Genomic DNA, 25,307 nt, shown 5'->3' with positions numbered 1-25,307 from the left:
TTAAAACAATCTTAAGGCACAGGCCCATCTTTTATTTAATATTTGATAGTACATAAAACATCCATCTGTGCAATCAGTGCAATGACACAGGACAATATGATACTCCATTTATATTCCTCCCATGCTGCTAAAGAAATTCTTCTATCCAATTCAAAGAAACAAGGTGTAACACACATACACGCACACACAAACCCATATACAAAATGTTTGCATTTCAAGGATATTTTAGATAACATACATTTTAAAATACTTGAGCTTAATTTTCTAGAATTTAAAAAAGGGAATCAAATTTCTAAAGTGTACAGGGATAGAAGAGATTGTAGGCTAAGTTAAACATTTAATTTTCATGGCAATACAGTTGTTGAACTATGATCTATAAGGATGTAGTTCCAGCCACAGAACAAATTGACTCCATGTATTAAAAGGCCACATATATTTCCTAAAATAACTGATAAATCTTATAGTATTCTGCTTTGAGAGGGAAAGGAGTTTTCCATTTTTTTAAATTTGAAATTAGTAACATAAAACACTTTACATGAACACAAGTGTTCATGATTACAATGAAGATATAACCAGTGTCCTATTCGGAACAAGTCCAGAAGCACATAGATGGTGACTAGAGAAAGCAACATCTTACAAGAAGTACAGTGAAAATTAATCAGAAGGCTTTCTCTTTTTTTCGCAGAACAGCTCAGAAGATTAAGGTTCTATCAAATGAAGTGAATATATAAATAAATTTCCATCAAAATCATTAAAAATACTCATTTCTACAGCAAAATGGGTATTATGAGGTCAGCAGATAAAATCTTAAAACAAATTCGCACACAGAAGAGGACAAATGAAGAAAAAGGAATCAAATCTGGAATAGCATTTTGCATGAAAATTTTTAAGTGATATAAAAAAATATCCTCCCATTTCACAAAATAAAAGAACAATTTCATCTCATATAGTAATATCTAAATACATGTGACTGAATTGATTGAATGGTACTGAGAAATTTTAAAAAATGTAAGCCACTTGTTTCTCACAGGAACTTGGTCAGGAGGCAAGGCGAGGTAATTTTACAATGGACTGTGAGGCAACTATCTTGACTTCCAAATCAATTATAAACATTTTTGTCAGAACCAGAGAACCACTTTTAATTCATTAGTACTTTAAGTGTCAAATATTATTAACAAGTATGTCAAATCTTAAAAAACAATAGCGTTATAATTAAGATATTATTTAGAATGGGGAATGTAACAGACATTCAGTCTGTGTCCATATAAAACACATCTTTGGCACCTCTGCTATTTGTGCTCCCAGTGAGGAATCTATTAATATTACATTGTTAAATGTTTATGGTACATATAGTTATCTAAAAAACCAAAAAACCAAATCTCATGCCTAGAATACCCCGATTGCAATGTTAAGGCAATTCATTTTCTCTATGGCAATGTAACCGTGCTGGCTTTAGTTAGCAATCCAAAAATCTGAAAGTGCTAGGAAAGAGAAAACCACTCTACATATAGCATGAGCTGGAAATATGCAAGTCGTCATATTTTTGAATTGCAGCCCCCAAAATCTTTCCCTTCCCTTCCTATCCCTAATTTAACTGAGTAGAATTTACTTACATTACAGCAATGCCTGCCAAAATGAATATCAGATTAATACGATATATAACGAATATTTCAGTAGTACATAGACTGAACTGCTACATCAGCCTTCTCTGATCTGATGACCTACAAATATTTAAGACTATATTCTCTCACATCCCCAGTTGATAGGGATGCTGAGAGTACTCCCAAAGATTCTAGTCTGTTGGTGAAGATTTCTCTATGATCTTTACAGCAGCCTTTCCACAAAAGGCATCTGTCAGGTATTTTGGAACTATAACGCTCAAGATATCCCAGCTACCATAATAATAATAAATAAATAAAGTTGGTAGAAATTCTGGAAACCAGTCTTAGCTCATAGGGATAATGCCAGGTTAATAATAGCCACTTGTAGAATTCATTTAGGTTTAAGCAACTATCAGAGTTTTAAGAAATTCAAACAAGGATAGAAAAATAATCTACATGGCCTTTATTCTTTGATTGAGGGCTGGTGCTACAAGATTTACAAACAGACAAGGTTCTAATTGTTTAATTGTGAATTATAAAATAGCCATGGAGTTTGAACTCTAGTTTCAGAATTGCAGACTAATCCACATTAACTAAATAAAGACTACTACTCCAGTTTTGAACAGATAATCTGAGAAAGCAGAAGAAAAAATCCTTAAATAGACATTTGAAAAAGTATGACTTTTAGATCTAGAAGTCTATATTCATAATACAAAAAATCGTGAACTCAATTCTATGAATCCAGTAGAACTTCAAACATTATTTTCTAACAGTAGGTCCAGTAAATCATGTGACATGACATATAGGTATTTAAAAAATCCACTCTGAATGGTTTCCATATCAGATTGCAAAGTCTACAGGAATAATAAAAGACATTTCAAAAAACCTGTATAGTTTTGAATTCCAACCAATTGTTTATCTCAAGTACAAATCATTTTTCCAAAAGAAGGAAGAAAACCTGGTTTGCTTCAGATGTTCTGGACTTTAACTACTGTCACCCTCAACTAGCATGGTTAGTTCTGGAAGGCACCAGTTGGCCTACCCTTTTGAAAGAATTATAACAGGAGATTTTGGCACAGTCAAAAATGTCCTGTTACTTAGTAAGTATGTACACTTAAACTATTACAATAAGCATTCAAGGAAAGCTATTATTCGGTAATAAAAGCTTTTGGTATGATGCAGGATCAGACCAAATGGCAAAATTATATTGCAGGGCCTGGTCTTTTTAACATTGTTTTCTGACAAAAATGCAGGATTCATGAATGTCTTTTTAGTATCTAATGCTACAACCTGACATCATTTCACACTAGGAAAATAATTTCAAAATGTTTTTCTGTTCAGCATATTAAAGATTAATTATATAACAGTTTCATGGATCTCTAAATAAACCAGCACTTTTTAGCACCATATTGAAGAAGCATGTAGTTTCAAATCTTTTTTTACAAATACTTCAGAATCCACTAATATAAAACCAGCTTTTGGAATTAAAAAGGGTTCCATTCTTCACAATTAAGCATTTAAATTACTACATGATGGGAATTGTTTGAAAGCACATCATTGGATAGGTTAAACTGACAATTTTTCAAATTACAGTATTAACTGATGTTCTAATGACAATTCAAACATTACCTTTAACCAAGTGGAGGGGTAATAAAAAAATAATTTGCCTTCTAACCTAAAAAGGAATTGCAAGCACTTTAATAAGGTGTATAGGAAATTTAGAAAAAAAATTGCAAAATAAATCTAACTTTAATTCTAAAACTACATTTTATAAAATGAAAAAAGTTCCAAATAAAAGACAACTCTGGTTTATTAGATTCCCCCATGCTGCTCTATTAATATTGCAGCATTGTAATTAGAGGTCAGACTATAATAAAATATTCTATTTTCAAGATGATTGTATTAAATAAATGATTTTAAAATAATATTTTCATCATAAGTTTGTTTTGATGAACATATACTTAAAAATATATTATTTTAATCAATGTCCTTTAGCCCAAATAGCCAAATAGAGTTGTTCTATGGTCAGTGTAATGCAGAATTTCTATTTAAGGTGAGAAAGTCTTCAATTAAATCAGTGTCCTTTTTATCTGTGCTTTTCACAAAAATTTTGATCTTCTTTTCCGAGGTGATACGCCCTCTTCAGACTTTATTGTTCCATTTATGAAGTTAGCTATAATATGAAAAAAAAGAGATAAACAGTACATTAGGATTTGGGATGGGTGACATTAATAGTTATACATGTAATAAACAATTTTTAATTTCAGAAGTATTTAGCAAAGTGAACATATTTAACACATACAACATATTTAAGTTAGGAATGCTAATACATTTTGTGAATTATATCAATGTTTTTTGTAGAGAGAATTGCTTCTACTTCATCTTGCTTCTATAACCTACTGTACACAAGGAGTAGAGTGAAGTCAGTCTTTTTATGTAATATTGGATAAGGTGTGGGCAATAATTAACAGGATGCGGGCTACACATTTCTCTTACCTGAGGTAACAGAAAACATAACTAATGGAAATGGAGATCATTTGCAGAACTGGGTTGTTTTGCAATGACAAAATAAGACCTTATAGTGGGAAAAGTTGTGTGGGGTTGGAGAGGCTCAATGATAGTCTTAGACGAGGGGTTAGGCAAGATTAGTAAATTAGTTTGTATTTTAAAAAGTTTATCTTTTTAAAACTGTGTGTTATGTGTTGAACTTAATTTCATTTTAGCACCTTTAGTAACATTTTTTTAAAAATTCTGGAGTTAACCAATTTTTAAATTTTATTTTATTTATTTATTAAATTTATTCAATGTCAATCTTGCTATCATGCAGTTCTGATGAGATGAGATCTTCTAGTTAATCCAGTAATCCCCTCCAGGATGACCAATGGTCTTTTAGCACCTATTTCCACTTGGCTGAAATACTGACTCCCGAAGTTTTTGTTTGGCTTCACTTTCTGTATTTAGCTCGTAGTGAGATGAGGACTTCCTCTTCCATTCTCTAATGGTTTCCCAAAGGGCTAGTGCAGATTTGAGTGCTTGGCAGCTGGTGGGTGCTCATAAGTGTTGCAGCATTCCATGCAGCATGATCATCATTTGTGTGCTTTACAATCATCTTGTGACTAGCAGAGTCAATTGAGAAGGCAGCAGTAAAGTTGCAAGTCACAATTAGATCTTGCTTAATGACTGCGGATGAGTAGCTTGACAAATGTGGTGAAAGTGAGGTCATAAACCTGTTGCAGCCATATGATATCTTACTATTACATTACTTAGTAGCAGACCTGTCAGTCCCAAATGTGGTTGTTAAACAATGACTATCTGTAAATAAATGTTTTATTTTGTATTATATAAAAATCATGTCAGCTTTTGGTCATTTAGAGGTAACAGTAACATTCTATGCCATAAGTCTCCATCCAATGTTAAACAAGAAAATCAAGTGGTGTTATTTAACTAGCAACTGTCACTCTAGTAATGTACATTTGTGGTTTTGATACTGGTATAAATGTGAGGGCTATACTTACATCTGCAGGACTCTTTTTTTGTAGACTTAATTTTTGTGTTTGTTTTTTTCTTAGGAATTTGATTCTGTGCATGTTCTCTCCATTTCTTTAACTGGAAATTGATGAATTTCCACATCATCCAAGCCTGAGTCAAACAAATTGCAGCCAGACAGCTAATTCTAATTAGTTTAACATAAAACAGAGTTTTATAGTTAGAATAATAGTGTTATGATGATTTTTGAGATCCTCTCTAAAGATGGACCATTCAAAAAATAAAAGTTACACATACAATCCAAATGCTTTCTTATCAGTAGGCTAGCACATACCATATGTCTTTAAATAGTAGACATTCCTAAATAATATAGGTTTAACATCATGACTATTAGATATAATAGTTGAAAACTGAATTTCTGCATCAATATTGTTCCAATTTGCATGTGCTGTATCCAGTAGCTGAAAATTTCTTTTCCAATAAGCATTTTGACAATTAGATTATTTTATTTATAAAACTCTGTTGAACAGCTGGCATATGAATATATGTATTTGAATGCATTTGAAAAACAATTTGGTCTAGAGATTAAAGTACCAGGTTAAAAACCAAGGAGGCTTTGAATTTTAATTCTGACTTAGGCACAAAGCCAGTTAGATGATTTTGAATCAGCCACTCTCTATCAGCCTTAGGAGGAAGGCAATGGCAAGCTACTTCTGAAAATGTTGCCAAGAAAACCGTAGAAACTGCAGTTAGACTGCTCTCAGGAATCAACACTGATTGGAAGGCATCCTTCCTGCCCTCAAAAATGGTATGTATTGGAAAAATAGAAGCTAGCTATTAACTTTACAGAGGTACCTTGCTTGTTATTAGGGCAGACAAAGGGCTGATGTTTCATATGTTACAAAGAATACAGTAATTTGTTTAATATGACCAACATTATAAGGATAGATTGCAGAAAAGTTTCTGAGTTAGGTTTACATGTTATCTACCAAAATAAATGGTAGTTTAAATAGTAATAAGAATAAAGAAAGACTATTTTTCCTAGCCACAATTTTCTATTTTTGGATCTATGGACGTAAAGAATATTCTAAAATAGCGATTCCAGAAAAACATATACCTAATTGTGAGTATATTGAAGTTTCCTTCTGCTACAGAAAAGCCAGGATTTTCTGCTTTTGTGAGGCCAAATCCAAAGGTGAGAACTGACAAAGTCAGGGTCAAAAGACGAGCCATTACAAATAAAAGTGCCCAAAGGGTAAATCTGAAAAGAAAAATGATAATTATTTCACTATCAGTTGCTTTATGTCACTAAATATGAGCACAGCTGTCTCATGGGCTATGATCAATAAAAAAAAACTTAAGACTTTTGCTAGATATTGTATGAGCATATCCATGACATCCTAGATCGGGATTCCTTGTGCACAGTCACTCATGCCCTCGTCACCTCTTGCCTGGACTATGGCAATGCTCTCTACATGAGGCTCCCCTTGAGCACCCGGAGACTTCAGCTGGTCCAGAATGCGGCCGCGCGGGTAGTTACGGGAGCTGCATGGCGCTCCCACATAACACCTCTCCTGTGTGAGCTGCACTGGCTCCCAGTGGTCTTCCGGGTGCGCTTCAAGGTGTTGGTTATCACCTTTAAAGCGCTCCATGGCATAGGACCTGGATACCTTCGAGACCATCTGCTGCCACCAACGACCTCCCACCGACCAGTGCGCTCCCCCAGAGAGGGCGTCCTCAGGGTGCCATCGGCCAAGCAATGTAGACTGGTGGCCCCCAGGGGGAGGGCCTTCTCTGTGAGGGCACCTGCCCTCTAGAATCAACTGCCCCCAGAGATATGAAGAATTCAAGACCTCGGTGCCTTCCGCCGTGCCCTGAAGACCTTACTTTTTCAGCAAGCCGGGCTGGCTTAATGCTTTTTAAATGTTTTTGATATGTTTTGTTATTGTTTTTTTAACTTGGGGCCAAACTTATATATATCTTTTTGAATTGTTTTTAATGTTTGTATTTATGTTTTTTACTCTGGCTATACACCGCCCTGAGTCCTCTGGGAGAAGGGCGGTCTATAAATTTTATAATAAATAAATAAATAAAATCAGGCATTATAACGGAAAACATTACTTTTGAAAATAGTAACTATCTCATAGAATAAAAATCAAAGAGGAAAGAAAATCACTTTAAAGGCATAAGACAAATAGTGATTCAAATCTTAATTTTAATTGAACAAAAGCACTCTTAATAATCAAACATGTTTTTAGCTAATGAGAAATCTAGGTCGGTGAAGAATTTCTGCAAAATCAGTATGCTTGTATGAAGTTTTCAGGAAGGCCAAGCGCTTTTTAAACAAAATTTTAAAAATCAAAAGGAAAAGGAAAATCTCTTCATTTTTGTTATTCTATGTTTTGAATTTTGGGATTGCGTATTATACTGGAAACTACAACTACTTTTTTTTAAAAAAATCCCACTGGCATAGGAATATGCGCACTGAAAAGGTCTTACATTAGCAAAACAATGCTTATTAGTGAAATAATAAAAATGATTAAGTAGTTAATACATAATTGTTCAACAGGGAATTAAGCTAAGTTTGGAGAAAAAAACTAGAAATTCCACTGAAAGGGAAGTGTGGATGATAGGTAGAGATCAGTTTTATTATTTGTGGAAAGTCATGATCTTTCTTGGTGATACACGAAAAGCAAGACCTTTAAGATCAATGTTAAACAAGACAAATTTTTCAAGTAACCTGGTTCTAAAATGTTTTTCATTTTTGCAAAAATAGTAAAAGAAATAATAACGCACAGGCAGACAAGAACTAAGAAAACTGTAAAAAAGGAAACTAAATTAATTATCTGACAGTAACAGGAAAATTTAAAAAACAAGATTACCCTTTCTGTTTATTCTCATCACTGAAGTAGAAAAGACGTGAAGCGTGAAAAATGAGTTCTACAAGATAATGAGGTACCAGCAAAATTAGACCCAAGCGCTGAAGGCTGAAACGGTAAAAATAAATATTTCATTCTGAGTATTATTCATTCATTAACAAAGTTCAACAACAATGAATTAGGTTTAATGTATCTTACATATCAGACAGAGGATTAGTTGTGTTATTAGGATGAGCATTCTATGGTTTTTAAAGCCATGATCAAATCTGATAGCAGATTAACTATGACACAAAAATATTAAATGCTTTTTCTTAATAGAATATAATATTGACAAATAGCTAGTTTTCAAGTTACGACTGCAATTGAAACCAGAATTTTGGTTGCTAAGTAAGGTGGTTGTTAAGTGAGTCACACCCAATTTTACAATCTTTTTTTGCCATTGTTGTTAAGCAAATCTGATTGCCAATTGCCCAAATTTTGATCACATGATTGTGGGGTTGCTGTGACAGTCATAAGTGTGAGGATCAGTTATCAGTCACTGTTTTGAACATTGTTGTAACTCTGAATGTTCACTAAGCTAATGGTCACTAAGCTTATGGTTGTAAGTTGAGGACTACTGGTAATATATTGAACAGTATTTTGGACATTATAAAAGGCAATCCTTGATGGAGGTCTAGAAACATGATAAATAATAAATAAATGCTTACTTCAAGATATAGGCACCAGATATGTGGGCAGTATAAAGACAAATATAGTGCAACTGTCTTGGAATATCTTCCTAGAAATATGAAATGGAAAAGACATGTTACAAAAATAAAAGCAAACATTTTAATATGAATTGTGTTAGTTTTCCTTTTCTCTATGGTTTGCATTATAATAATTTGTTTTTCAAAAGCACTATTAACAAGGACATGCATAAATTGAAAGCCACAATAATTTATTGCATTACATTCCCTTCCCAACAATATTTTCCTGTATAGTATGAATCTCTTACCAAATTGAGGGAAGTACTTTTCTCTCCATTATTATTTCTTCTCCTTATTTAGAATATCATCCTATATTGTTATAAATGAAAGTAAATAAAAGAAATATAATGCCTGAATTAAAGTTACAATTTATACCTTTCTAATCTTTTGGAAGTACAGTTCTGGAAGTGCATGGAGCCAATAGGCAATTTGGCAAATATAGAAGAATTTAACCTGAAAACTAAAAAGAAAAGTATATATATCAAAGATGTATACATAGCATTCAATAATTATCCTTGCCATTCAAATCATGAGAATTAGAAGTCATGAACCCACTTTTGTTTAGGTAGGCCAAAATTGTTGGCTGTAGTTGAAACTTACACATAAATTTTAATACATAAATATACATGCCAAAGGGGCCTATGCTGGATGTTATCAATGAAGATCTTGGTTTAAAGGAAGGCTGACTGAAAATTAAATCAAGTCAAGTATATGATTAATAATTTAATCAAATTTTAAATGAATACATATTACATTATTATATAAAACTATAATGAATCTATATTCAGATAATCTTAAATGTTTTAAGATTAAAGCAAGGAATTCATATTAAAGGAAGTGAAACTAAAATAATTTAAATTATTGGAACCCTAAACCTTACCCTTTTGAAGAGTTGTCTAAACTGAAAGAAAATATGATTGAGGAAGATGACAATGAAAAGGCAAGATTAAATGGTAATGTAAGGAAGAAATGGACGTTGGCTTACCTGAACGTCCTTTTTCGTTGCGCTGCGTGTCAATTCATGCGTGGGCTTTCATCGTCTGCCTGCCAGGGACTAAGCGTGGTATCTCTTTAAATATGCTGAGACCATGCCTCCTCTGACCCTTGGGTCCTCAGTTGTTTCGCGAAGGCGTCATCTACCAACTTGTCCTGGGAAGGAAGCACAAAAAAACTCTCCCCTGCCCGAAGTCCAGGCAGCCTGAAGGGCGGGATGAATTGACACGCAGTGCAACGAAAAAGAATGTTCAGGTAAGCCAACGTCCATTTTTCATTGCACTGCTCAGTCAATTCATGCGTGGGATATACCCAAGCCAGAGATCTCAATGGGGGGGAGGCTGACTGGGCCCACCACCAAAATCAGAATGGACCTTCTGCAAGACTCGATGCCCAAAGGACGCCTCTGCCGCGGCATAGCTGTCCAGCCTATAATGTCTGACAAACGACGTCAAAGAGGTCCAAGTAGCTGCCCTACATATGTCCAGCACCGATGCCTGGGTGGACCAGGCTGCCGATGTAGCCGCACTCCTTGTAGAGTGAGCCCACACTCTACCTGGAACTGTCCTGCCTCTGGAACTATAAATCAGAGATACATGCTTTAATCCAACAGGCCACCGTCCTAGAAGAGACCTTCTTACCCAGTGAAGAAGGTGAAAAGAAACTAATAGCGCCTCCGTTTTATGGAATGAAGCCGTTCTTGCGATACACCTCCGGAGCGCTCTTACATCCAACATATGCCATTGAACCTCCAACCTATGCCTGGGGGAAGGACAAAAGTCCGGCAAAACTATCTCCTGGGCCCTATGGAAGCTGGAATTCACTTTTGGCATGAACGAAGGACAACCGTATTAGGCTTAAAGATACACAAGTCCTGTCTGATTGACAAAGCAGCCAGCTCTGACACCCTCCTGGCCAATGTAACCGACAGGAGAAAGGCCACCTTAAGGGATAGAAGTCTGAGGCTGACTGACGCTAGAGGTTCAAACGGGGAAGTTGTAAGGGCCTGAAGGACCAACAACAAATCCCAAGTGGGATATCTATGGATAGTTGGTGGTCTGATATTAGTGCCCTCCTGCAAAAACCCCTTAATCCTCAGGTCGTGCGCTAAAGGGTGAGAAACTTCCTTGGTTAAAACAGTCGACAAAGCTGCAACCTGTCTTCGCAAGGTTGAAGGAGCTCATCCCTTGTCAAGGCCATCCTGCAGAAAGGTCAAAACGTCTGAAATGGAAGCTGACGTTGGGTCCACATGGTGGAGCGAGCACCAAATACAAAAGATCCTCCATGATGCCTCGTAAATTCTTGTAATGGACAGCCGCCTGGCAGCCTGGATGGTGCGAATCACCTTCCCCGGAACATTATCTTTCCTCAGGAGGATCCTCTCAAGTGCCACTTGGTTAATTGCAGCCATCGGGGGTCTGGATGTAATACGGCCCCCTGGCTGAGAGAGATCCAGTCCTGAGGAATCCTCCAGGGGTGTGACACACCCCTTGGAAGACACACCCATTGCTGATGGCCCCCGAGGTCCACCATCTGAGGGAAGCCCGTACCTTGTGCGGCAACGTTACCATGGAATGCGACGTGATGCGGCCTGCCCATTGTGCCGGTAGAAGGAACCACTGGAGCTGGCGTGAATGTCTGTGTGCCCAGGGCACTATTGAGATACAGGAAGCGACAAGTCGAGCAATATTACCTGTCTCTGTGCTAAGACTCGGTGCACCAGAGCCCTGATGTCCTGCTGTCTCTCGTGTAACAGGAAGACTTGTCCCTTTACAGAATCGATCAACGCCCTGAGATGAGTAATGCACGTCGTTGGCTGCAGATGATTCTTTATCCAATTGATGGAGAAGCCATGAAGAGTGATGATGTTGCACACAGTCTGGAGCTCTTGCTGAGCCTGGTGATGAGACTGAGATTGGAGCAATATATTGTCTAGGTAACATAAAACCCTTATCGGAACTAGTCGAATCATGGCTGCCACCGCTGCAAGCAGCTTGGTGAAGGTCCGTGGGGCCGATGAGAGGACGAACGGCATGGCCCGATATTGATAATGCCTGCCGGCATAGGCCCGATATTGATAATGCCTGCCACCAATCTGCGGTGGTCCGGGTGTATGGGCACATGTAAGTATGCCTCTTGCAGATCTAGTGACGTCATAACATTTCCCTTTCTCACACAACCTAAAATGGTCCTGAGGGACTGCATCTTGAACCTTTTGTATTGTATGTATTTGTTGACAAATTTGAGGTTCAAGATGCCCCTCCAGCCCCCTGAGGATTTGGGTACTAGAAACAGTATTGAATAAACCTCTTCTGTCCTGCAGGAACAGGTTCTATTGCCCCTATATCCAACAAATGTTGTATCTCCCTGGACAACTGCTGACGTTTCTCTAACTGTCTGGATATTGGACAGGGAATGAAACAGTCGGGGGGTCTGGTCCTGAATTCTAAGGTGAGCCCCAGCCTCACCGTCTGAAGAATCCAATCCTCGGACGTAGATGCCTCCCATTGCTGGACGAATTGACTGAGATGTCCGGCAATGGGAGGCGGAGGAAGTGAGTCACTTGCCTCGCTTGACGGGTCTGCAACCCGCACCCCTATAAGGTCTCCTGGAAGAGGGTTGATATCTACCTCTGTCCCGAAATGGTTGTCTATCAGAGGGTCTGTCAAATCCGTGGGTGTAAGGCCTATTAAAGTAGGACCCACTGGGTCCTGAGTCCTGGCGAAAGGGCTGCCTCTGAGGGTATGGAGTGAACCTGCGGTCCGGTCTCCGATAAGACACCGGCAGCACCTTCCTTTTATCTTTCCCTTCTACAAGTATAGGCTCCAAAGCTGCCCCAAATAAGTCAGATCCTTTATAGGGAGCTGACGCCAACTTTCATTTTGATTTTAAATCAGCCTGCCAAGGGCGCAGCCAAAGGAGTCTTCTAAATGTTACCGTAGAAGCCATTGCCCTAGTAGCAAATTTCGCAGCATCTAGAGATGCGTCTGCCGAATACTCGGCAGCCGCCACCATTTTATTAATATCCTGTTGGACATATATCGTCTGGAGGAAGGCACTCTCGTTAATTGTTTTAGCCAAATGAGATTGGCACGATTAAAAAACGATGCCGACATAGCGACCTTCACCGCCCAGGCAGCCGCCTGGTGGATTTTTTTGAAAGAAAACCTCCGCCCGCCTAGCCTCAGTTCTTAACACTTCCACGTCATTGGACAAAACAGTGGAAGAGGTCAGGCTGACAACCAGAGTATCTACTGTGGGAAGAGTCAATAACTCGTCTAAGACAGGATCAACACAGTAAATTTTTTTATCGTGTCCCGTGGGCGCCGAAAGGGCTCCCAGGTGGTCCCATTGCCTCTTAATGACCTCGGAAAACAATTCCGGGCATGGTATGAAATCTTGGTCTGGGGTGGGAACAGCGTATAACTCATTCTGAGGCTTTAACGTCCCAGTTTCCTGATCTTGTGGATTCGTTAGGGAACCCATATTGGTTGCCATTTTTGCTTTACGCAGCAATGTTTTAAAAACAGATGGCCGGAAGAGGTAGCGAAAGCCGGCTTATCTGGCAGAACTCCCTTGTCCTCCGAAAATTTAGGGTCCTCTGGATCCCCTTCAGGCTGCCAGGAGTCTTCGCTACTGGGTGATTCCTGCTGGGTGACAGGTAATGGTCTAGGTATGGGCTGAGCAGAATGAAACTGACAGCCAGTCACAGTGGATAGCATCTGCACCTGTTGGCTAAAGCCCGAATCTATAGCCTGGGCCAAGGCATTAGTCAGTAATGACTGAAAATCAAATGGCTGGGCAAGAACCTGCCCTTCTCCCACACGGAGCCCAGCAGCCGTGGGGGTAAAGGTAGCTTCAGGTGGCAACCTACCCCAGGCTGTGATGCCTGTGCTCCCCTCAGGGCATCTTGACCTGCATCCAAAACCCCTTGTTGTGGCAAGTCTGAGCTAGAATGAGCTCAGGCTAAACCCGTCTGAGACAAAATTTCCTCTTCTCCTGAATGAGGAGAAACAGGAGCAACTGTTGTTTGGGTCTTTTTTTTTTTTGAGCCCTATCAAACTGTCTTTCTAGGGCATTATGCCTTTTCTGGGCATCCCTGTCCTCAGTGGTAGGCCGGGTGTAATAACCCCTGGCTCCTTTCTAGCTGAAGGTGCAGAGGTCTTAGACCTTGATTTCGAGGTCTTTTTAGCCCTGGGAGGGGTCTGAGGCTGGTCAATGTCTGAAGAAAATTCCTGGTCAGCCATAGTAGAGCAAATCAGAATTACAGAAATCCTCTGGCAATAGTCAGTGCACCAGTGGAACTAAGGTCCAGAAAAATTTTGGCGGCAAAACTAACGTCCAATAATGTCCTCAGAAGCATAAAATGGAGTTACAAAATCTCCCTCAGCCAGACACCCGCTCCAATACAAAGGGTCTCTGATCTTTACCTTCCTCTGCAACCTTTAATAAGTGGCCAAGATTTGTAATCCCCTCATGCCGCTCTGTGCCTCAAACCTGCCGTTGAAAATGGCACAAAACCGATTCTCGGCTTTTCGCGCTCTTCTGCGGTTCCTCAAACGACATCCGAAGTTCTTGCTCGTTACGGCCACTCCAATCGAGTTCAAAGGCTCTGGAGCCAAAGGCTCTCCTAGCGCCGACAGGGAGGTAAGCAACTCCTCGGAGTTTGTCTCGGTATTCGAGCAGGGACTCCGGGGCCGCCTTGCACTAAATGGAGCCCAAAATGGCAGCCGCAGTTATTCCGGCGTACTGGTAACCAACGCACTCGTCGGCGGCCAAATAAGCGGCTCAAGGCCATCTGGAGCTGCCCAGCCGGATCAGACTCCGATTGCTGCAAAGATTAGAGGAGCGGGGGTAGTGTTCTGGGGCCCCAGTATCACTCACCCATCACTAGCAGTGAGGAACAGCTGCAGCCGCAGGCTGTTCCAACACGAATCTTCGGCTCCAACTAATAAATTTTCAAAAACCAAACAAAAATAAAAAAACCTGAAATCTAACTAATTTCACTCACTAACTGCTACAGCAGTGAAAAACAAGTCCCTACAGTAAGACTGAGCGAAATAACTGAGGACCCAAGGGTCAGAGGAGGCATGGTCTCAGCATATTTAAAGATACTACACTCAGTCCCTGGCAGGCAGACGACGAAAGCCCACGCATGAATTGACTGAGCAGCGCAATGGAAAATACTACTAATTAACACTTTGTAGAATTCACTGTCTAAAAACATTCATATCCTAATATAAATGTTTTAAAAATAGTTCCTTGACAATGGGTTCATAGATCTGTCCATGTTCCATCTTTAATATTCAGGCGCCTGGGAATTAATAACCTAAATATGTTTGTTAATTTGAACAAGGAAGCAAAATGCCTAGCACAAATAAAAGAACAAAATTAAAAAAAGCTTACAACATATGAGAATGAGGGTAATCCTTCCATAACAAAGTTGGATTTGTTGTAAATTCTTCCTAAGGAGAAAAATATAAGGTTAAAAGTTTTGATATATTTTAGGCAAATATTCATTTAAATTAATTTCCAAAAAGATAATTTGACTTACTTACTGCAGACAAAATACTTGCTCCCCACACAAACGAAAACAAGTAGAAAAAGGCTAGTTGTCCTGACTCATTGAATTTGCTATGTTTTGTTTTTGACAAGTGGAGACGTCTATTAATTTTCTAGGGAAGAAAATAACACCAGAAGTATTAATTTAATCACGTTCAATTTTTTTCTAGTGAATCTGTTAGCCTCCCCAAGAAGAATGTTAGATTATCTCTAGTCCAGCATCTATATTCCAATACTACAAAATGCTAACCTAGACTTTTCCCTTCATTTCTCTTATTAGATAAGTGAACATTAAAGTGTGACCCACATATTTTAATAGTTGACAGACCAGCTCTTTGATAGTTACTGCTTAAGTGTTAGAAAAACAATCTACGTATAAAGTAAATCAGAGCCTTGGTGGTACAGGGGTTTAAAGCACCCTGTTATTAAGCTTATTAAGACCAGCTGCCTGCAATTACTGCAGGGTTCGAATCTCGCCAAGGCTCAAGGTTGACTCAGCCTTCCATCCTTTCTAAGGTAGGTGAAATGAGGACCCAGTTGTGGGGGCAATAAGCTGACTTTGTATAAATATACAAAAGGATGAAGGCTATTGCTGAGCACATTGTAAGCCGCCCTGAGTCTTCGGAGAAGGGCGGCATATGAATCAAATTTAAAAAAAAAAAAAAAAAAAAATCACCATTCTTTGTGCCACACGGGCATTTGAGTTTCACAGTCCAATCTAGAACCCCAGACTATATTCAGTGACCCAAATGACTATGTCTTGGATCTTAACTGAGACATCGGTTTTGTATCTCTATACTATGCTTTCACATCATCTTTCTTAGTGGATCACATTTTGCATGCTGGAACACACCAGTCTCTGAAGCACAATCTGAAATTAGTTTTAATCTTAGTTTGTGCGTGTTCGTATAAGCATATTTTCTACTTCCGAATATTTTCAGCTGGGATGTGGCAAAGGAAGGGAAGGAGATGATAGTGCAAGTTTGGAATGCAATTTTACTATATATCTGCATATCATAAATTGAGATATATATCTCTAAACCAAATCTACTGACCAATACAAAACAAATGTAAGGCAACTGTTGCTTTTGTTCTAGAGTAGAGGATAGAAAGACAAGACAGAAAGTGAAGTTTCTAAGGAGTCTTTCAGTGGTTTATTTATGACTAAGTTTCTGATTGTATACTGCAATGCAGCGTCACAGAATAAACACTGTAATTTTATCCTAGGTAGAAAGATATGAATCATGTCCAAATTTTTATATTAAACTCATTGCTTGAGGTTTTGTTTTCCATAATTGGACAATGGCTGTTTTTCAGCCATGCCATGTTTTAATAACAATGATTAAAAATAACAAATACAATGTTAACACTTTAACATATAGGACTCACACTTTTTATATTTAAAATAACTTATTTTATATTTAAAATAAAAACAGCAACAAAAAAGAAAAAAGAAACAAAGCAGTTTAAGATTTTAAAATAATATTTAATAGAGAAATGATATTACATTTATCAACAGACTGCCAAGTTAAACTTAAATATTGACTTACTGAAGAAATAAAGAATCCATTCATTGATGGATATAATTTGTATTCATTTCACAAGAAATTCATAATGTGGTTTATAATTTTTTAATGAAGTTGTCACAGAAATCGTATTATTCCATAATCCAGTATAATTTGATTAGGGATTCAACATGTTGAAAGCTGCCCATCTTGCCCACATGCCCATTTTCAGAGAGGAACCACTTATTAAGTTCTGGTCCAAAATTTGGGAAAGGTTCAAATTCTCAATTACTATCCAAAATATAAACTGACATGGACTATGTGATATATTTAGACTACTGTGTTTTTTGGACTATAAGACACACTGGTGTATAAGAAGCACCAAGATTTTGAAGAGGTAAGTAAAAAAATAAAGGTTTTTGCCCTCCCCAGCCCCAGGAGTACTCTGCCGGCCTCCCAAACCCTCTTCACACCCCGTTTTTGTGAAAAAACGGGTCCATTTTTCACAAAAATGAGACGAGCAGGGCAGGGCTTCAGGCAGCCAAAAATGGCTGTATTCGGTGTATAAGACGCACCAACATTTCCACCCTCTTTTAGGGCGGAAAAAAGTGTGTCTTATACTCCAAAAAATACGATAATTATAAAGCCATGATATTCAACGCTATAAATATAGTAAAAAACTGGCCAAATAAAATTCCAGGTAACAATATTGTAATACGTGTAGCCCAGGAGTGAAATGTAAAATTTGTTACTACCGGTTCTGTGGGCGTGGCTTGGTGGTGGTGGGGTAATGTGATTGGGTGGATGTGGCCAACTTTAAAAAAAAAAAAAAAAACTTTTCAAAGCATTTTTTCTAATGCGCCATCACTGACTATTGGGGGCGAGTCATTGCCCCCCACGGAGAGGGCTCGCAACTTGGGTGTCCTCCTGGACTCACGGCTGTCTTTAGAAGAGCATATGACGGCCGTGGCCAGGGGGACTTTTTATCAGGTCCGCCTGATTCGCCAGTTGCGTCCCTTTCTGGATCGGGACTCGTTAAATACGGTCACTCATGCTCTTGTTACTTCCCGCTTGGACTACTGCAATGCTCTCTACATGGGGCTCCCCTTGAGGAGCACCCGGAGGCTCCAGCTGGTCCAGAATGCGGCCGCGCGGGTGGTTATGGGAGCGACGTGGCGCTCCCATGTGACCCCCCTCCTGCGCGAGCTGCACTGGCTCCCGGTGGTCTTCCGGGTGCGCTTCAAGGTTTTGGTTACCACCTTTAGAGCGCTCCATGGCATCGGACCGGGGTATCTACGAGACCGCCTTCTGCTACCAATAGCCTCTCACCGACCAGTACGCTCCCATAGAGAGGGGCTCCTCAGGGTGCCGTCGGCCAAACAGTGTCGACTGGCGGCCCCCAGGGGGAGAGCCTTCTCTGTGGGGGCACCTACCATCTGGAACGAGCTCCCCCTAGAGATACGGAAGATCCCGGACCTGCGCACGTTTCGCCGTGCTCTCAAAACTTTTCTATTTCAGCAAGCTGGCCTGGCCTAACTCCCCTCTTTTAAATTCTTAAATTTTTGAATTCGTGATTTTATAAATTGGGTGTTTTAATCTGTGTTTCGGCCGAAATATTTAATAATTTTAAGGGATTTTTAATATTTGTATTGTCTGTATTTTATCTTGGCTGTTCACCGCCCTGAGTCCTTCGGGAGTAGGGCGGTATAGAAATTTGATTAATAAATAAATAAATAAATAAATAAATAAATAATGCTTTGAAAAGCCTCTGCCGATCAGGCAACTCAGCTGGGATTGTCAGAGAGGCTTTTTAAAAAATGCTTGGAAAAGCCTGATGATCAGGCAACTCAGCTGGGATCGTCAGAGAGGCTTTTTAAAAAATGCTTTGAAAAGCCTCTGATGATCCCAGCTGAGCCGCACGATCATCAGAGGCTTTTTTTTTTTAAATCATTTTTTCGTCGGAAGTGGTTGTAGGAAAAATGCTTTTAAAAGTATATATATATAAAAAGCCTCTGATGATCGTGCGGCTCAGCTGGGCATGGTTGGGGGGGGCACGCAGGGATTTTTGCTACCGGTTCTCCGAACCACCCGCCGCTATCGCTACTGGATCGAGTGATCCGGTTCGAACTGGAAGCATTTCACCCGATGTAGCCATAAAAGATACAATTTCATTATGTTCAAAGGCATACCTCTTGGTTCTTGTATTTTCTTACTTTTTAAACATTTTAGGTTTTATTTTAAAAAATATAGGAAGCTAGCAGTATTTAAAGTAGGGAATCAAGATCATGTAGGTCTCTTAGCCACTATCAGCAAATAAAACGAGGAAAGTATGTCTATTGGTTCCAAAAAGCGAAAGTGGCTTTCAAAATTTACCAGAAGACAAAAAAGTAGAGATGTTGCCCTATTTATTTATTTATTTATTTATTTATTTATTTATTTATTCATTCATTCATTCATTCATTCATTCATTCATTCGATTTATATGCCACCCTTTTCCGGAGACTCAGGGCAGCTTACAATGCGTTAAGCAATATTGCCTGCCATTAATACTATATCTGTTCCCAAAGCAAAAGCTAAAGTAATAATGGCAGGCAATATTCTTGATAGGTAAATATAAAGGGCAACATCTTTACTTTTTTACCTTCTGGTAAATTTTGAATGCCACTTTGTAAAAATTTACATAACATGCTTTCAAAATTCACACCAGCCATTTACTTTTATGAAAAAAAAAACATAATCCAGGCCAATTAATTAATAATCTGCAGGTAAACTGTTCATTCTAAAGAAATACTCTTCCGTAATGTAGATACATGGTTGATAATGAAAAAAACATGGGAGATGGTTATTAGATTTTACTAAACTTCTACAAATATAAATTATGAAATTTTTGTCCTACCTTTATTTTACATAATTCAAGGCCCCGTTACATAATGCTCACACTTCTATTCTTTTCTACAACCATTACCCTGTGTGCCAAGTTTAACTGAAGGTAAGGGATTTGTCCAAAGTTACTCAGCCAGCTTTCATGCCTAAGAGAGGACTAGATCTTATGATATCTCAATTTTCAGTCCAGTACTGTAACTACTGTACCAAAAGGGATCTTATATCTTTCATATCCAATAGTAGAGCATATTATATAATAAATGTATCTTGAAGAACTTGGAATTGCTGAGCACATTGTAAGCCGCCCTGAGTCTCCGGAGAAGGGCGGCATATAAATCAAATTTAAAAAAAAATAAAAAAAATAAAAAAAAATTGAATTGATTTCACATATTCCCATTTATCTAATAATTTTAAACTTACATCTAGTATATATTCCTGAATCACTGCATGCAGAATAATGGCTATAAGCATGTAGAAGATGATGGTGGCCATGTCTTTTGGACCATACTCATAGAAATGAACTGGGTCAGATCCATCATCTGAAATGCACAATATCTTACTATTAATAGCAGTAAAGGCTATATTTAGAATCTTATTATACATTAGGAGAACATGCAGAAAACAAATTTTCAACAGCGTTACTTACATCTTGCAATAAATTCTGCTTTAAAATCTATAAGGTCATCTTGTATGTCCTTTAATATGTTTTTATGATGTATTCATTATTTGGAAAAAAACAGCACAACAGAATTTTGTAATAATAATGCAGAGAATCAAGCTATACAGCATTTAGAAAAAAATATATAAGACTGCAACCCTACGGGTAACCTGGCACATCTACACATGCACATATGTACACATTTGGAGGTGAATAATCTAAGAGAGTATCTGAGTAAACATATAGAAGACTGTATTGAAAAATATTTTTAAAAATGAAAACCATAGAACAAATTATATTTTATATTTACCTATGTTGTATGTAACATTGTATTGTACAGTTATAAACATGATGGCATATTTGGATGTAACCTAAAATTTAAAACAGAGAAAAATACGTTATCAAGTTCCATGCTGTACACTTTTTCTGAAGTTGCTATTAAAATTTATATTTATTATGATTGTTGCAACTATTTAATTTTCATTGTTGTAGAATTCCTCCCAGTAGTGACATTTTTATAGCCTAACAAAACTGCCAATTTAAGAACTGAGTAAGACTGGAGAGATGACCCTATTGACTACTGAAGTATCAGATCTGAGACACAGGTTTTGAAAACTTTGAAAAGTATAGTTATCAAGGCTAATAATACAAATTGTTGCATTTTGTCCCTTGTTTATTGATTAATCAAGCAATCATACTGAATCACAATATAGTATTTCTATAATAAAATATAATATAAAAGAAATATGTATCAGGAAACACATACAACATATCAGGACACACAAAAGCTGTTCAGTAAAATATTCAAATAAGATAATCACCTTGACAATTAACTTCAAACTGATCTAGGTAAGAAGTTCTCTGATGAATGACTTTAGCTATAAATCTGGCAGTCTTTCTGACTGCCAATCCATGTGTATCTTGAAAGAAGGCAGCCTGTTGATGGGATCTGAGTAAGCTATCCTGTTGATTAGTGGTTCTAAATGCTGCCCCTTGGCTGAGGTATATAGCTGGCAATCAAATACAGTATGTGTGATATTTTAATGTACTTAATGGAATTGCCTAGGTTTTACAATAGAATTCAGGAGCTCAAATCTCTTTGGTTGAGGCTGTTCTTTGGCCTTATGTCAGGAATACTTTTGGGTATTTGTCCAGTTGGAATGCCTTTTATTCTAGGCCAACCATTTTAAAGGATTTGATGTTAGAAGTGTCTCTATGTCAACCTAAGCACCATATACAAGCCCTCTGTTTGAAAGTGTCCTTGGTTTGATGGCTGCCCATTTGTTCAGTGACCAAAGTTAGAACAGTGCTGAACAAAATGGTAGTTATAGCGGGTCTTTGAAATTATGGTCATTGCAATGCCGCCCCTCTCTCTGCCCTTTTGCTGACCTGCACTCTGCCACCCTATACCTCTGCTGCACCCACCAACTTTCAACTTCTCCACTGAGCTTCACACACATTCTGATTTGGAATTAATGAGAAATATTTAAGTCTTCTGTTGAATTATCTGGAAGTCACTTATCCTTAATCTCGACTGTTTCATTTTAGAGCCTTATATCCAGTTAATTCACAGGTATCAAAAGGATCCTTATTTCTTTTCAGAATAACATTTGGTGTGCCCATGTGTACATGCAAATCAATCATGTAACACAATACTATTGGCTAATAAGTAGAAAAAAGAACTAAAAGATCAAACAACACATTGTGTGTATATACATAGAGTAAATAAAAATGCAAAGGTTGTGAGCCACCCAGAGTTCTGGTTCTAAGATGAGTTCTAAGATACACCCATCATCTTATAAATGAATAAAATTAAAAATTAAAATATAAAACAAGATTTTCTCATTCCCAAATGGTAGTAATGGGAAAAAGAACCAATTAAGGCAGTTATTTGCAATCCTTCTACCTGAATGCTTTTTGCTACTATTGTTCACACTATTTTTCTGCACAGCTTGCAGAATGCTTTGAGGTATAGATCCTTCAGTGATGTTTTGAAATAAATGGCCCAGAAGCATTAGTTGCAATAAAGTTTCAACCAGTCTTTGTGACATGCCAATTATTCTTTTAATTAAAATAATTTTTTGATCACCTAGAAGGGCCAAGGTGATCAATGAGCAACAAAGGCGATGTCAATTGATACACTGTACTAAGTTCCATTTTGGGTAACCTAATTTTTATTGTGATGGAAACCAATACAGCAGGTATTAGAAGGTAATCATAAAGTAACTTTGGATCAATCATTCTCTTTACCCATGTTTATTATTGTGGGAATAAAGTAGTTCTCAAAATGTAGTCTTGAGAGTTCTGTAGATCTTCAGAGTCGAATAAATATTTTAAAATGACTCTTAATTCCCAGTAGTGTAAACATGAATAGATATCACGCACATAAGCCAAAGCTCCTCAATAATTTTTAAGAACATAAAGGGTCCTGAAACCAAAATGTTTTAAGAACTGCTTATCTAGATCAACCTCTTGTCAAATGTAGGAATTTATACCTTAGTGTTTCCTAACATAAATAAATGCAGGTTAATTTCCTGAATTTCTCAGCCAACATAGCCACTGCTGAGAATTCTGGAAAATTCATACAATTAATTAACTATGTCTGGATTGGGAAAGACTATTTTAGTTTCCGCTTATAAATGCCTAACAAAAGAAATTCTAACTAGCAAGCCAAGGCCACCTGTTTCACTGTTGGAAGAACTTAGGTCAGGAAATTCTTTCTAAAGTGTATCATAATCCTTTTCTTTTTATCAGAATCTTGCTTTACCTTCTATGTAGCAGCCAAGAGCCAGCATCTGAAAAGACTGCCAATCCCTGTTATAACTCTTCAAATATTTTACTAGGTTCTTCAATTGTATATTTATTTCGGTTCTTCCTAAACTAAGCTTAATTCCTTCAACAGAATGATCTCTGGATTTCTTAGCACCAATTTTACTTTAATACAGATACGGCCCAGTTTGCATTTTAAAGAAGAATATCAACAATATTACATAACTTAAAACCATGCAGTAAGTTTCAAATTAGTAGTGTAGGAAAGGGGAAACACGATTCAGGGAATGCCTCAAAGAGACATGGTTACATATATAAACCAAATTTATGGTATATTTATCTTCCTATTAAGTTTTCTATAAATCCTAGCATTGTTCAAGGCTTCACTTTTAATTAATCACTTATAACAGCCTTTTATTTAAAGAAACAAATTTATCACACTTGTGGCAGTCAGCCCATGTTTAATATTCAGACGTTAAACTTCTTCAGATTCCATTCTGTGGCTTGGTGACTCAGGAAGTGAATATCATTATGTAAATTTAGACACCCCTGAGACTTGACTGTTTATAAGATTATTATCAGCAAGACAAGAGACTGGGATTGTCATAAGGGATGCAACTGGGTAAGTACCCTGCATCTTGTATCTTGGTGTCAAAATTAGTCTCTTGCCAATGAAATGCGTAAGCAAAAAATAGTCCACTTAATTCTTAATATCAGCATTAACTCTCCTATACACCGTTGGGCGTAAGAGATTTATCTTGTTCCAAATAAATATGGTCAAACCCACCAAACGCAAAAGCTCTCCTGTGGAATTATCTACTACTACAGGTAGTATACTGGTAGCTATCAAAGCTACTAAGATCAGCAGTATGCCTAACGCTACTGCTTACTCATAAGGACCAAACCCCCAAAGCATCATCACTTAGTCCAGTAGGAGCAATATCACACTCTCTAGCCCGTTTTATGATACTTAATTTACAATCTACAAACTCCTCCTAAACCACCCACCCACCCCGTTTTGGGAAGTCATTCTTGCATCTTCTCCGGACACTTCAATTTTTATATGAAATTCAGAATCGTACTCTCCAGGGTTGAAAATCAGTAGCGGGACCGAATCTTAAGCCCCATCACCAGTTCCAAAGGGCAAGAAGTAGCAAGAAGAGGAAAGGGAGTGGGGGGGGGGGGAGAGAGACCACTTGTGCATCCCATTTCGTGTGATTTAGTACGCTATTAAAACGAGATCCACTTCCTTCTCTCTGGAATAACGAAAGACGTAACTATTTTTTTCTACAGATCTCGCTAATTGGTCCACGATATGTTATCCCCTCCCCGCTACTTTGAAAGCGGCTTGGCTGGCTTGCACGAGTTATCTCTTCTTCCGTGGGCCTGCCACTTGAATTCCCCTGCCCTTCGGTGGCGGAGGAGCGAGAGAAGCCAGCCAGGATGCCTAGTGGCTGTAGCTTAAAGAGACGTCGAGCAACAAGCATCACAACATACGTTCGCTCCTGCCTAGGTACGTCAGCACGTAAGAGGGGAGCGCGACCGTGAGAATGAGCAGCCTAAGGGGGGAAAAGAGTTAACAGGAGAGGAGGAAGCGCCAGAGCTCGAGAGAAGGGCGGGGCCGCACTTGAACCGGTGAAGGGAGGGGGGAGGAAAGGGGGCGTGCCTCGAGCCCTCGCGCTGCCGCTTCCTCCCCGGGCCCTGTATAGTAAGGATACCTCGAACATGAGCCCCAACAGGAGGCCCATGGCCAGGCAGGATACAGCATCCGCGTGGTTCTGGATAACGAACTCATGGCTCAAGACTGGCGGACTCTTGTTTTTCTTCCGCAGTCCCATAGCGGCAGGGGTTTCCGAGAGTGGGAAACTCCAAGGACCCAAGTTGAGGGTGAAGTACGGATGAAGAGCTGCAACTCCTCTACTCTCTCAACAATCCCTCGCTCTTCACCTCACGCCCAGTAAACACCAACGACTCTTGGTCCCTTCCCAACCCCCCGCCCCGTCCCGCCCCGGCGGTCTTATCCGCCCTGTTTTCCCACTCTTGGCCAATCAACGCGCGGGATAAAAGTGAGTGATAGGTTCAGCAGCTAATCGCCAGCCTTAAACCGGAGGCAAGCTTTCTAAGGGGCGGAGTTCCAAAGAGACTCTGAGGCTGGTCAACGGTCGAAACGGCGGCGGGGGAGGGGGGGAAAGAGAGGGTGCGTGTGAGTGGCGTAGATGACGGCC

The 25,307-nt window shown here is 38.6% G+C and overlaps 1 protein-coding gene across 3 annotated transcripts; it reads right to left on the bottom strand.

Annotated features, from left to right (window-relative positions):
* On the bottom strand, positions 1-25,039 carry LOC139315435 (translocating chain-associated membrane protein 1-like 1). 3 transcript variants are annotated; one of them, XM_070941717.1, is made up of 11 exons: positions 24,801-25,039; positions 20,624-20,684; positions 20,076-20,194; positions 15,264-15,380; positions 15,112-15,170; positions 9,088-9,172; positions 8,674-8,744; positions 7,970-8,074; positions 6,205-6,348; positions 5,117-5,274; positions 1-3,774 (listed from the first exon to the last, which is right to left on the bottom strand). In XM_070941717.1, the coding sequence occupies exons 1-11, from the start codon at positions 24,918-24,920 to the stop codon at positions 3,701-3,703; spliced, it is 1,113 nt and encodes a 370-aa protein (XP_070797818.1). In that variant the 5' UTR covers positions 24,921-25,039; the 3' UTR covers positions 1-3,700. The 3 variants fall into 3 exon arrangements, with proteins under 3 accessions (XP_070797818.1, XP_070797820.1, XP_070797819.1); XM_070941719.1 differs by lacking the exon at positions 20,624-20,684 and having other exon boundaries at positions 24,801-24,843; XM_070941718.1 differs by lacking the exon at positions 5,117-5,274 and having other exon boundaries at positions 3,725-3,774.
* Between the last annotated feature and the right edge of the window lie 268 nt (positions 25,040-25,307).

Source organism: Pituophis catenifer, unplaced genomic scaffold, assembly GCF_029215685.1.
Source record: "Pituophis catenifer annectens isolate HBS135680 unplaced genomic scaffold, rPitCat1.0.hap2 SCAF_3, whole genome shotgun sequence".
Classification (NCBI taxonomy): Eukaryota; Metazoa; Chordata; class Lepidosauria; order Squamata; family Colubridae; genus Pituophis; species Pituophis catenifer.
This window is presented reverse-complemented; position numbering and strand designations above follow the sequence as displayed.